This window comes from Cetorhinus maximus, chromosome 28 (genome assembly GCF_964194155.1).
Source record: "Cetorhinus maximus chromosome 28, sCetMax3.hap1.1, whole genome shotgun sequence".
NCBI classification, from domain to species: domain Eukaryota; kingdom Metazoa; phylum Chordata; class Chondrichthyes; order Lamniformes; family Cetorhinidae; genus Cetorhinus; species Cetorhinus maximus.
In genome coordinates, this window is record NC_135906.1 from 1,047,489 (window position 1) to 1,062,187 (window position 14,699).

At 47.5% G+C, this 14,699-nt stretch overlaps 1 protein-coding gene across 1 annotated transcript in view; it reads left to right on the forward strand.

Annotated features, from left to right (window-relative positions):
• The window catches only part of LOC144668735 (zona pellucida sperm-binding protein 3-like), a 170,153-nt gene extending 157,860 nt beyond the window's left edge, over nucleotides 1–12,293 (forward strand). Inside the window, exon 6 of the mRNA XM_078531065.1 lies at nucleotides 12,204–12,293. Coding sequence (XP_078387191.1) covers nucleotides 12,204–12,293 — 90 coding nt within the window. The remainder of the gene's footprint in view (nucleotides 1–12,203) is intronic.
• Nucleotides 12,294–14,699: the final 2,406 nt, after the last annotated feature.

The window sequence follows — 14,699 nt, forward strand, 5'->3', positions numbered from 1 at the left end:
CCATCCCACCCCAATCCCTCTCCCCAACATCCCTTTAAGGCAGCTAAACACGCTTTATCGAATTAATAGCTGGAAACAGAGACTTACCAGGGACACCAACAATAGCGAGGATGGGGTAGTAACCTGCTTGAATAACCAGAAGTAGCCCATAAACTCGCCATGATAATGTCATCCAATGAGAATTATTAAAAAGCCAGCCAAGCCCATCGGTTAAACTCCGATCCATTGTTCTCAGATTCCGATTCATTGTTGTAACATTCCAATCCATTGCTCTCAGATTCCGATCCATTGTTGTAACATTCCAATCCATTGTTCTCAGATTCCGATCCATCCTCTCCCTCTCTCTGGACCCGCTGATCCCTGTCAGTGCCGGTGGTGATGTTCCCGCTGACATTATGGGATAACACATTGAACGGATTCCCTTATTAACAGAAGAGGGAAACCCTCCAGTGACACAATTAGGATCCATGGAGAGTGACATTAATTACAGTCACTGAACAAACAAGTTCAGTTAAGCCCTTCCAATCCAACACTTTTTATACCACAATAAAGTAAAACATTTACCTGGTCTGGATGGGATGTGAGAGGGTCACTGAGGGAAGGAATGGTGCAAATAGTGGGCACACTGACCATGACCTTTCAATCCTCCTTGGATATGGGGGTGATGCAAGAGAACTGGAGGGTTGTTAATGTTACACCCGGTTTAAAAAAGGAGAGGGGGATAAACCCTGTAACTACAAACCAGCTGTCTCACATCAGTGAAACATTGGGGGAAACTTCTAACTTCTAAAATCTGCAACAACTTAAAATGTGGCTTGGAAAACATGGGCTGAATTTTCCATTCGGCGGGTGGGTGGAGCTGAAGCAATTGTGGGCAGCGCTGCCATTTTTCGCAGGGGGTCCAATTAAGGCCCACCCAGCGCATTTCACACTCTCGTGGAGAGCGGGACTTTTAAAATTGCTGCGGGCGTGTCCAGACCGCTGGTTCCAATGGGGAACCGGCAGTCTGTATAAAATAAGGCCAGGCAGCCTCCTTTAGGCTGATCACCATGGCCAGCTCCAGGTTGTACTGCAGGGGGTCTGCACAGCAGGCTGTGGTAGAGGGAAGGCCAGAGGAGGAGGGCAGGCTGCAGGGTGTGGGCCAGGAGCAGGGCAGGCTGCAGGGTGTGGGCCAGGAGCAGGGCAGGCTGCAGGGTGTGGGCCAGGAGCAGGGCAGGCTGCAGGGTGTGGGCCAGGAGCAGGGCAGGCTGCAGGGTGTGGGGCAGGAGCAGGGCAGGCTGCAGGGTGTGGGCCAGGAGCAGGGCAGGCTGCAGGGTGTGGGCCAGGAGCAGGGCAGGCTGCAGGGTGTGGGCCAGGAGCAGGGCAGGCTGCAGGGTGGGCCAGCAGGGGGCCAATGTGCCCCTCGCTTCTCTGATGACTGCCTTGCTGCCCTTGTTGAGGAGGTGGCAGCCCGGCGAGAGGTCCTGTTTCCCCAGGATGGGAGGAGGAGGGCCCCCCCCACGTGATGAAGTGGGCCTGGCAGGAGGTGACGGAGGTGGTCACTTCCAGGGATGTTGTGCAGTGATGGATCCAGTGTCACAAGCGCTTCAATGGTTTGTTGTGCTTTGGAAGGGTGAGGACCATGTTGACCTTGGCCATTTTACCCAGCAGGTAGCCTTAGCCTTTGAGGGCCACCCCCCTCCATGTCTTAGTGTCGTTACTGCGTTGGGAATTTGGCGTGAGCTGGGTGGTCAAGCAGATAGTGACCATGCTTACATCAGGCTTAGTGGTTGATGAGAAGATGGGTTCTCCCTGCACCATGTTCCTGTTCTGCTACCTTAACGGGTCTGCCCAGCAAGGTCCCTGTAATCATCCTTACTTTCCACGGTCCTACCATTTCTCCTGTATTCCCGTACCTTGTTTGTCCTGCCCAAGTGCATAACCTCACACTTATCCACATAACATTCTATGTGGCATTCCTTAGGCCATCTGACCAGCCTGTCTGTATGCACCTGTAATGTTTGGGCCTCCTCCTGACTATTTACCACCCCACCAATGTTCCTCTCCTATGGTACTTGAAGGTTGAGCGCATTATGAGCCTGGGGGGAAAGGGATGAATTATGTTTCTGACTGAACGCTAACTGACCCACTGTCCTTGTTAATTTCAGCATCATCAGAGTATGGCCGCAATGAGGACGTCCAGATGCCCCCTTCCACACCTGAGAGGTATCAATTGTCACGAGCGTCACACCATTTCAGTGAGGCAGGCACCAGCACAGCAACTACCACATCAGTGGGGAATGTAACATCAGCTAGTGTCCCGTAACACAGTGGAGAGGGCACTTCACAATCGCTGGAGGAGATGGCACAGACAGATGGTGCCAGCAGCCGGAGGACTGCAGGGGACTAGGCACATGCTGAGTCCGGCTGTGATGATGTGCCTCTGGAGATGTCCGCCATGCAGCAGCTGCAGGACAAGCGGCCGGGTGCGCGGGAACATCTGGGAGTGTTGCATGAGAGTGTGCTTCACTTCGTCTCTGTGGTGGAGGAATCCAGGCAGAGTGTCAGTGATGGCATGAACCTCATGTCAGAGCGTCAGGCTTCTTCCATGGAGAGATTGGCCACTCTCATGGAGAGGGGCTTCAAACAAATTGATCAGATTCTGATGGGGTTACGCTCGGACCTGCAAGTCCTCACAACGCTACTGGCCACAGGTGGTCATTGGCAATGTGGAAGACGTTCTGGGTACCAACTGTCCCAGCGTGGTGCCCATCCACCTGCGGTGAGCAGGGGGGTCCAAAGTGACCTCACATCAGCACAGCAGCTGCCTGTTGTCTGTGTGGGCTCCTCTCAGGGCGCTCCGGATGAGGGCAGCAGCTCTGCCCCTCTGCCAGTGACCGTTGCATCTGTTGAGGCTGCGACAACTGGGGAGGTGCCAGCTGTGGAACTGGCCACTCCCTCCCAGGCTGTGCCAGCACAGGCTCCACGGGCCAGAGGACGTCCGCCAAGGTCATCGAGGCCAACAGGACAGCAGAGTCAGCAGGCTGTCTCACAAGCCACTCCGAGCGATGGGGTGGCACCAAGACGTAGCACCCACAAACGTAAGCATAAGGCACGTTAGGCCCACCACGGTTTTGTCACTGGTGCTTTTGTGTTGGCCCGAGATTAGGGATTTTCTATTTTTCAATGTTGGAGCAACATTTTGTTTTGATTTTTGTGGCAGCTGATAAGGTGGAAGATGTAGCACCTAAGTGCCGCTTATGGATGCGCCAGGCAATTCTGGTCCTGCAGATCCGTTTGTGCGGAGCTAGCTGAAGGTTTGTTGGATTAAAGTGTCCCGGGTGTCCCTGCCTCCTTGGTGTAGTAGCGGGTTGGCGTGCTGCCCCTCATCATTGCCCTTTGCTTCCTCATCCTCTGAGGCACTGCTGGATTCATCGTGTGCAGCCTCATCCACTGCATCAAGGTCTTCATCGTCCACTGCATCCCCCCTTTCCAGTGCAAGATTGGGGAGAGTGCAGCATGCAACCACTATCACCAAGACACGATTTGGGGGGTACTGGAGTCTGGCCCCTGAGCGGTCCAGGCATCGGAAGCACAACTTGAGAAGACCGATGGCTCTCTCCGCCACAGCCCTTGAGGAGGCGTGGCTCCTATTGTAGCGCTGCTCAGCTTCTGTTCTTGGATAGCGGAGAGGCGTCATGAGTCACATTCTGAGGGGATAGCTCTTGTCACCCAGCAGCCATCCATCCAGCCGAGTCGGAGCACTGAAGAGCCCCGGCACCTGGGAGTGTCTGAGGGTGTAGGCGTCGTGGGAGCTGCCTGGGTACCTTGCACAGACTTTCAGAATCAACATCCTGTGATCACACACTATCTGCACGTTCATGGACTGGAAGCCCTTCCTGTTGACAAAGGCACCGGGCTTACCTGCTGGCGCCTTGATGGCCACATGTGTACAGTCTATAGCACCCTGGACGCGGGGGAAGCCAGCAATGGCCACGAAGCCTCTGGTTAGCTGTGTCTGACTTGCCTGGTCACAGCGGAAGTGGCTGAAGGTCAATGCCCATCTGAACAGAGCGTAACATAGTGTAACCTGCTTGACACAAGTGTGGACAGCTGATTGGGAGACACCACAACGATCACCCACTGAGCCCTGGAAGGAGCCAGAGGCATAGAAGTAGAGGGCAACTGTGACCTTCAGAACCGCTGGCATGGGGTGTCCACCCACACAGTTAGGGGAGATCTCAGGGCCAAGCATCCGACAGATGCTGTTGACTGTTTCCTTTGACAGTCGGAGCCTCCTGCAGCACTGCACCTCAGTCATATTGAGGTAGCTGCTTCGCCGCCTGTATATCCTGGCAGTGGGATAGTGTCGTCTTCTGCGGCCCCTTCCACCACGGACTCCCTCTTGGCCCTGCGCCCCTTGTGCCTGTGCCTGTGCCTGGCCTCCCAAAGTTGGCTCCCCTGGAGGCTGATTGTCCACTCCTGGCCTCCTCCTTATTCTATCCCTCCCTTCCTTCTCAGAGGAGCTGCCTCCTGTGGAGATGTCAGAACCCATACCCAGGCTGAATGGAGGCCTCTGGAAAGCTGCAGGCCCGATAAAGGTTCCTGACTGGAGAGTGCTGAGCTGAAGCGTCAAAGTACAGAGAAAGCTGCTGGAATTCGTTCTGAGCTGCTACAGATCGCACAGGCAAGTTTAAAAAACTTGCTGCAATAAATGCTTCACATAAAACACTGACAACCCCACTGAGCCCTCATATCCCGCCCGTGGATGAGTTTCATTAAAAAGTCACTTACCCGCCTGCCCGTTGTGCCCGTGCAAAGAGCCGAAGATCGCACGGGCACCTCAAAATCAGCGTCGATTGCCGAGTTAAGGGGCTTAACAAGCCCTTTAATTAATGGCAGGCGAGTGTCACACTTCATCGCGCGCCCGCCCAGCTAAATATCACGATGGCGCGCGGTGACATCGGGACTCTCCCCCGGCGTCACCGAGCGCCATTTTAAAAGCTGATGTGTGGGGTCCGACCCCCCCGCTCGTCACCCAGAAAATTCTGCCCCATGAGTTAATAAATGAGCAGCAGCACAGCTATGTTCATGGGAAATCGTGTCTGACCAACTTGGAGTTCTTTGAGGAAGTAATGGAGAGGGTTGATGAGCTCAGCCTGGTTCATGTTATGTATATGGACTTTCAATTGTCACATGTTAGGAAAGTGAAACCCATAGATTAAAGGGGCAGTGACATTGTGGATATGACACTGGCTATGGGACAGAAAGCAGACAGAAGTGGCAAATGGTGGCAAGATCGGCTGCATGGTTAACAGTGAGGTCGAGTGTCTTGGGCTACAGGAAGATATAGACGGGATGGTCAAATGGGCAGATAAGTGGCAGATGGAATTTAACCCTGAAAAGTGTGAGGTGATACACATTGGAAGGAGTAATTTGACATGGAAGTATTCAATGAATAGCATGACACTAGGAAGTTCTGAGGAACAAATGGACCCTGGTGTGTGTGTCCATAGATCTCTGAAGGCGGAGGGGCATGTTAGTGGGGTGGTGAAAAAGGCATATGGGACACTTGCCTTTATCAATCGAGACAAAGATTACAAAAGTAGGGATTTCATGTTGGAATTGTATAGAACCTTGGTGAGGCCACAGCTGGAGTACTGTGTGCAGTTCTGATCGCCACATTATAGGAAGGATGTGATTGCACTGGATGGGGTACAGAGGAGATTCACCAGGATATTGCCTGGGATGAAACATTGAAGTTTTGAAGAGAGGTTGGATAGACTTGGGTTGTTTTTGCTGGAGCAGAGAAGACTGAGGGGTGACCTGATCGAGGTGTACAAGATTATGAGGGGCATGGACAGGATGGATAGGGAGCAGCTGTTCCCCATAGCTGAAAGGTCAGTCGTGAGGGAGAGGAGGTTTAGGGGGGATGTGAGGAAAAACTTTTTTACCCAGAGGGTGGTGACGGTCTGGAATTTGCTGCCTGGGATAGGGGAGGAGGCGGGTTGCCTCACATCCTTTAAAATGTACCTGGATGGGCACTTTTATGGCCGTGACGGGGCCGAAATTTTCTGCCCATTGAGTTCAATCTTCAGCCTATTTGAGGCACCGTAAGAAGTTGTTTCGGACAACGGAGCCCAATATTCTGGAAAACCGTTCAAGGTGATGTGTGAAAAGTGGGGAGTTGACCATATTACCTCATCACCCACACTACCCCAGGCCCAATAGCATGGCGGAATGGATGGTCTGCACTGTAAAGTCTTTAATTATAAAATGTCAGCAAACTAAACAAGCTTTGCACATCGCAACAGGCACTATTTTAATATTAATCTGAGCTGTTACAGCTCTTTCTGAAATGCATTTTGAAATTTGAAATGTTTATTAATTAACTGTGTAAATACCATACAAATTACTTGGTTTAGTTTAATCTAGTTTATTTTCTAAAATGGTTCCCATTAGCCAGTTGTCCATGTGCAGTGCAACCTGCAGAAACAGCTGCATTGTTTTCAGGAAAACGGATACAGCTCCACTGCCAATACTGTTTTGTAGTGATTGAAACCACAACATCTGCCTGTTTCAGAGTGAGATCAGGGAGTCCATAAGCTGGAGGCAGAGGGCAGTGTCTGGCAGCAGAAAGTCCACCAGCTGACACAACCAGGAAGGGGCAGCTTGTAGAATTCGGCCTCTTATTGAAAATGCTGCTCCAATCCACACTCGATAATCAAATAATCTGCTGTGTTTCACCATTAAAAATAAACCAACGAGCTCCTACAGAGGGAATGTGTCCAGGTTTAAAACTTAAACATGTACTTGATTCCCTGTTAATTTGATGGGATTGTTTCAGTTGGAAGCGTTTCTTATGATAGAGACAGATTTGCTTTGTACAGGCAGTTTAAAATATTAACATCTCATAAAGTCCACCATTCACAAAAATACACAATCATGGTAAGCACTTACCCAATTTCTCAACGTGCACTTTGAGCAGATGTGACTCCTCTCTGGTAATGTTCATCAGTAAAATATGATTGTATATGTGAACAGAACTGCAGTGACTATACATTGAGCAGGGTGATGTCGCACAGACTGTTTCACCACTCCTCCAACTGCCTTCCACATGATCCATCCAGCACCGGTGTCCAGTGTCAGGAGTGTGTGACATCTGCAACATGCAGTGCTGCCAAACCCCTCGGCTCCCTGTGAACCCACAGCCTCTACCACCGAGAAGACAAAGGCTTCAAATGTAGCGGAGAAACCACACAAACATCCTTCCCTGGAACATACACGGCATCTTGACATGTGGGGAAGCGTCTTTAGTCAGTGTGTAACAGTCACGTGTGGATGACTGCCTTCAACACAGCACTCATGGTTGAAGTGCACCTGATAAATTACATCTGATCTTTGAGTCTGATCATTGATGGATAAGAAATGCTGCAAGGAGCAGCACAATCCACAACCCTTGGTGTATTACAGCCTCATCTGAAGGTCTGGAGAAGGAAACAGCCTTCCACTGCTGGACATGCATGGGCACACCCTGGCTCCTGATGGCGTCAATGAGAGCTGGATTTCAGAATGCAGTCTTCAGTGCCAATGGTAAGGACCGCGTTCACTCTGTTAACATTCTCACTGAGGGTGCAAAAACAGACCCAAACATTCTTTGCAATAGATATGTGTGTTTACAGCTTGTGTAAGTGTGATGTTAATGAAGTGATTGAGGACAAGTTGCCTCAGAGGAGGTGGAGGAGGCTGCTCACCTCTCGTGCTGTACAGCATCGAGGAGCGTGGTGGCCTGTTACATCGAGCACGGACCCGTGACCCATTGGGGACCCAATCAGACTGCGGCCTCTGCATTTCCGCAGGGGCAGCCATTGTCACTGGGACAAGTACCGCACATGAGTGCTCTGGTGGAGGGGTGGGAGTTAGGAGAAGATGAGGGTCTGAGGTGCTCTCCGAACCTTCCCCTTCCTCACGAACCTCCACAGCCCTAGGTTGTCCTTCAGGTGGGTTAGGAGGAGCTGGCTGCTGGGGCGCAGCAGTCGCTCATTCCAGCAACCATTGTGCCACCAGTGTGAACATCCTGAGGAGGTCTGTAATAAGGTAGACAGAGGGGTTTAGATGGAGAAAAGCAAAAATACAGCTGAGGCTGGAAATCTGAAATAAAAACAGAAAGTGCTGGAAAAGTGCTGGTGTATATGGGTGTTAGAGATATGGAATTCCAGAGCAAACACATTAAGGTGCCAAATGAAAGATTATTGGCAATAATAAGAGCAGATGGAATTGGAGGGAAGCTTTAGATGTGGGTTGGAAATTGGTTGTGAGGTAGGAAACAGAGAGTGGGGATACACTGTCTGGCCTCACATTGATGGGATGTGACAAGGGGTGTTTCACAGGAATCTGCACTGTGGCTCAACATTCACCATTTTTATAGTGAGTTGGATCAGGATAGAGTTGTGTGTTCAGCTTGTACATGACACTGAATTGGGAGGATAGGAATTAGAGCAGATGGAAGCGGGGAGTGGTAAAGAGACATTGAAAGATGAAGTAAGAGAGCAAAACCTTGGCAGATGGAGTTTGATGTGGGTGAGAGTGAGGTCATCCATTTTGGAATTGAAAAAATAAATTCCAAAATGTTCTAAATGGTTAGAAACCAGGAACTGGAGAGGAACAAAGTGGTTTGAGATTCCAAGGACACAAATCATTAAAAGCTGGTGGTCAGGTAAAGGTAGCAATAAAAAAACGATGAGTGGAATGTTGACCCTTACCTCAAGGAAGCTGGATTGTAAAAGGAATGAATTTCTGCTTCAGTTGTATTGAACCTTGGTCAAACCCCATCTGGATATTATATTCAGTTCTGGGCACCCAGCTCAGGAAGTGCCGGGTAGATTCACCAGAATGAAAACGGTGCTTCAAGGGTTAAATTATGAGGAGAGCTTGTATAAGCCTGGCTTGTATTCCATTGAGTTTAGAAGATTGAGCAATGATCAGATTGAGGTGTTTAGAATGTTAAAAGGATTGAAGAGGTTGATACGGAGAAACTATTTCCTCTGTTGGGGGAATGAAGAATGAGGGAACATATTGAGCTCAGTCATTTAGGAGGGAATTCAAGAAATAACTTTTCACACAAAGAAACCTGGAATTTACCCCCAAAAGGCTGTGGATGTTGGGACAACTGCAGATAACAAGACTGAGCTTAAGAGATTTTTGGTGAGGAATGATTTCAAGGGATCTGGAGCTATGGTGGGTAAATGGTGGTGAGGGACCAATCAGCTGTGATCTAACTGAATGGTGGGAGGGAAAACCACCTCCTCTTGTTCCAATGTTCCTAATCTTTATCAGTCTCTCCTCAGACAGGGGAAGCATTGCAGCAGAACGATGGTTAAACTTTGTTTTTCTATTAGTCAGGACTCATCAATTGACATGAAATGTTTCTCGATCACCTTCATCTCCTGAGGTTTTGTGGATAAGCACAGACATTAAAAACAAAATGAGGAAAAAGTTCAGAACTTCAAGTGGAAAAGGCTTCGGACACCGATTTCCTTTACTTTCAATTTAGTATACGGTATTCACTGCTCCCGATGTGGTCTCCTCTACATTGCGGAGTTCAAGTGCAGACTGGGTGACCGCTTTGCGGACACCTCCGTTCAGTCCACAAGTATCACCCTGAGCTTCCTGTTGCTGGTCATTTCAATTCTCCACCTTGATCCCACTCTGACCTTTCTGTCCTTGACCTGCTACAGTTTTCCAATGAAGCTCAACACAAGCTCGAGGAACAGCACGTCATCTTTCGACTGGACACTCGACAGCCTTCTGGACTCAGCACTGAGGCCAACACTTTTAGATCAGACCCTCTGTCTTCATTTTGGTTTTTTTGCTGGTTTGTTTGGGTCTCGTTTCTTTCTTTATTTCTTCATGTTACATTCAGACGGTTGCTATGCAGCCATTCACACCACATCTGGACACATCTTCTGTTTCTTTCCTTTCCCCATTACCAATGCCTTTGGCTTTTGTACCATGAAACCTTTTATCCTTTAATCTCTCCTGCCCTCCTCCCTATCACACACCTTCCCTCCTGTTCTTCCAAACCTCTCCCTGACCACTTGCTCAAAACCTATTACATTTCGAAACTTCCTGGGATTTATTACAAGTTGTTGTTGTTGTTGTAGCAGTGTGAGAGTCTCCATTTCCCATCGCACCATTTATCAGTCTGCACGCCAGGCTCCCTGGGTCAGTGTGGGCAGTGCCCACCAGTCATCCTCATGGATCAATGAACAAAACCACATGAGATGATTGGATTAATGGTGCCTTCAACATGAGAACTTGTGGAGCTGAATTCAGTCAGGTGACACCAGAGCAACTCAGAGTGACTCCTATTGGTCCAAATAAATAGGCACTTTATAATTAAAGATTTTACATTGCATACCATCCATTCAGCCAAGTTATTGTGCCTGGGGTAGTGTGGGGATGAGGTAATATGTCAATTCCCCACTTTTTCGCACATCACCTTGAATGGTTTTCCAGAATATTGGGCTCCGTTGTCCGAAACCACTTCTTGATCAATCAGAGTCAAGCTGCCTGGTTTACATTTCAAACAATTCTTAGCAGTTAACTGTAAGTCACCATCACCTGGTGCATTCTCCATGGCAGCATCTCTACCATCAGAGTCTACTTGCTAACCAATCAGCACTCTCTGCTCACACAGTATAATTTTTTTGTTTCCCTTATATTGCCATTCTTGCAAATTGTCCTGATGAATGCAAGATGAAAAGCTTTGACAAAAAATGTCTCTTTTTTTCAGCAATACTCAAGTTCTAGACCATCAAATGTTTATTGCATATGTGGGTACCTTGTGAGGTAATAATGATTCTTCTGATGTCAGGCCATGTTGACTTGGCACGCCTCACATTCCCTCTGGCAGGATGTGAACAAGTGGAGACCCACAGGGGTCTGTGCTGAGGCCTCAACTTTTTACAATTTACATCAATGACTTTGATGAGGGGAGTGAAGGCTGGTAGCTCAATTTGCAGATGACACAAAGATAGGTAGGAAAGTATTTTGTGAAGAAGACATAGGAGGTTCTTGATGGATATAGAAAGGTTGAGTGAGTGGGCAAAGATCTGGCAAATGGAATTTAATGTGGGATGTGTGAAGTTGTTCACTCTGACAGGAAGAACAAAAAAGCAGAGTATGACTTAAATGGAAAATGGCTGCATAATTCTGAGGTGCAGAGGGATCTAGATGTTCTTGTACATGAGCCACAAAAACTTAGTGTACAGGTACTGCAAGTAATTAAGAAGGCTGATGGAATGCTATCCATTATTACGGGGTGAACTGAACATAAAAGTAAGAATGTTTTGCTTCAGTTATATAGGGCATTGGTGAGACTGCACCTCGAATGCTCTGCGCAGTTTTGGTCTCCTGATTTAAGGAAGGATGTAAATGCATTGTAGGCAGTTGACAGGAGGTTTACTAGGTTGATACCTGGAATGAGTGGGTTGTCTTTTGAGGAAAGGTTGGACAGGCTGGGCTTGTTTCCACTGGAGTTTAGAAGAGTGAGGGGAGTGATTTGATTGAATTATACAAGATCCTGAACAGCCTTGACAAGGTGGACGTGGAAAGGATGTTTCCTCTTGAGGGAGAGTCCAGAACTAGGGGGCACTGTTTTAAATTTAGGGGTCACCTTTTTAGGATGGAGATGAGGAGAACTTTTTTCTCTCAGAGGGTTGTGCGACTTTGGGACTCTGCCTCAGAAGGTGGTGGAGTTGGGGTCATTGAATATTTTTAAGGCAGGGGTAGATAGATTCTTGTTAGGCTAGGGAATCAAAGGTTATCGGGAGTAGATGAGAATGTGGAAATCGAAACACAAGAAGATCAGCCATGATCTTATTGAACGGTGGAGCAGGCTCGAGGGGCCGAATGGCCTACTCCTGTTCCTGTTTCTTACGTTCTTATCATTCGATGTCTAGATTCATCCCTGATCACTAAACTGTTTCTCCAGCCTGTTTCCTGGTTCGATCTATCCACATATACACTTGGTGTAATTGCTGGAGGATGTCAGGTCTAAGAGAACAAGGACTTGCTGGCCTATGGGGAATCCCAAGCTCATCTCTGTGAGGCCAAAATAGTCTTAGAGCCTCTGAAACATCCTGGAAGGACTCTGGCCACCCTCCAATCATGGTCTTCCATAACTGTTGCAATACAGGAACATTGGACATCTCTTGTTGCAGTTGCTGGCATCTATTCTTCCCGAAATTCAGCCGGTCGGTATGAAAGATGTCTTCAATTTCCATTTCGATGAAATCCACTTGCAGATCTAAGGAAATATCTGCAGTTTTGGATCAGATGTGAGCATGGAACAAGCCAGTTTGTAGCGTATGTCACAGTCGTAGCCTTGTATTTTGATGAGTAAGTGATGGAATCTGGATGGTGCACTAGTTAACAGCTGAATGTCAGTTGTACACATGAGGTGTGGATTCACTGGATTCTGTAATCACAGGTTCGGATAATCATACAGCCTGGATGGAATTCATTTGCTCCATTGTGTCTGTACCATCTTTGAAAGAGCGATTTTGCTTTGTTTCTCCTGCCTGCTCTTTCCCTATAACCCTGCAAATCCCCCCTATCGGTATTTATCCTGTTCCCTTTTGAAACTTACTATTGAATCTACTTCCAGCATGTCTTCAGGCATTGCATTCTAGATTGGAACAACTCACTGGATAAAAGGAATTGTGTCGAATTCTGGGTGTTTCATATGAGAAAAAATGTGAGGGTCTTGGAGGGAGTGCAGCAGAGATTTACTGGAATGGTACCAGGGATGAGGATTTCAGTTGTATGGAGAGATCAGAGAACCTGGGATTGTTCTCCTTAGAGCAGATAAAGTCAAGGGGAGATTGAATGGAGGTGTTCAAATTAATGTGGAGTATTGACAGAGTGAGGAGAAACTGTTTCCACTGGAATAACACTCAGTTACAAGATTTCAAATAATTGTCAAAAGAACCAGAGGGGAGAGAAAGAGAACATTTTTATCCAGTGAGTTGTTCCAATCTGGAATGCACAAATCTTTGAAGGTGGCAGGAGAGGTTGATTAAATTGTTAAAAATCCCTGCAGGATATTTGGTTTAGACAGAGACAGAGGCCAGGATTTTCCAGCCACGCCATGGTGGGACCTGCTGCGGGAGATTTGGTGGCCCAGCCAAAAGCCCATTGACTTTCGATGGGAGCAGACGATCCCGGTGGTGGATGGGGCTGGAAATTCACACCCATCGAGTGTAAAAGCCTTCGAGGATTTGTGTACATGTTCTCCACTGTCCCTGCACCTCACTTAAAATCACCTGATATTATTTATATCATCTGTCCTCATTCTTCCTCCCACATGAATCATTCACATTGCTCTGCATTAAATTTCATTTCTCAGGTATGTTTTATATTTTATATCTCACATTGATGTTGATTTTCTACGTGTCTAACAGATTTTACTCGCGGTGTTTTAAATGTCTGCTCCAGCTTCCAGCACTTTCTCCAGCTTTATTTACTTTTCTCTGAGTCCACACTCAGGCTTAATTAATCAAGCACCATGAGCATTGATCAGTCAACAGACAGACATAATCAAACGCAGAACAATTGAATCATTGGACACCACATATTCTCTCTCCATTTCACCAATCTATGTCCTCCTAAAGCCTATTCCTATTCTCCTCACTGTTTACATTCTGTATTCCTGTTATCTATAAACAACAAAATTCTATCCTTTATATATGTCCAGGTCATTTAACTGTATCAGAAGGAGCAGTGGTCCTAATACTGACTCGTGGGGAACATCACTGTGTACTCCCCTCCATCCTGAATTTCACCGTTGACCACTTCTGTCTGCTTTCTGTCCCATAGCCAGTGTCATATCCACAATGTCACTGCCCCTTTAATCTATGGGTTTCACTTTCCTAACATGTGACAATTGAAAGTCCAAATACATAACATGAACCATGCTGAGCTCATCAACCCTCTCCATTACTTCATCAAAGAACTCCAAGTTGGTCAGACACGATTTCCCATGAACATACCTTTGCTGCTGCTCATTTATTAACTCATGTTTTCCAAACCACATTTTAAGTTGTTACAGATTTTAGAAGTTAGAAGTTTCCCCCAATGTTTCACTGATGTGAGACTGGCTGGTTTGTAGTTACAGGGTTTATCCCCCCCTCCTTTTTTAAACCGGATGGAACATTTACAACCCTCCAGTTCTCTGGCACCACCGCCATATCCAAGGAGGATTGGAAGGTTAGGGTCAGTGTGTCCACTATTTCCACCATTCCTTCCCTCAGTTACCCTCACACATCCCATCCAGACCAGGTAAATGTTCTACTTTATTGTTGTATAAAAAGTGTTGGATTGGAAGGGACTAACTGAACTTGTTTGTTCAGTGACTGTAATTAATGTCACTCTCCATGGATCCTAATTGTGTCACTGGAGGGTTTCCCTCTTCTGTTAAAAGGGAATCCTTTCAATGTATTATCCCATAATGTCAGCGGGAACATCACCACCAACACTGACAGGGATCAGCGGCCCCAGAGAGGAGGAGAGGATGGATCAGAATCTGAGAACAATGGATTGGAATGTTACAACAATGGATTGGAATCTGAGAACAATCGACTGGAATGTTACAACAATGGACAGGAGTTTCTCCTGGGATTTTTACTTTCTTTCCACATATTATGATCGTCTATCGT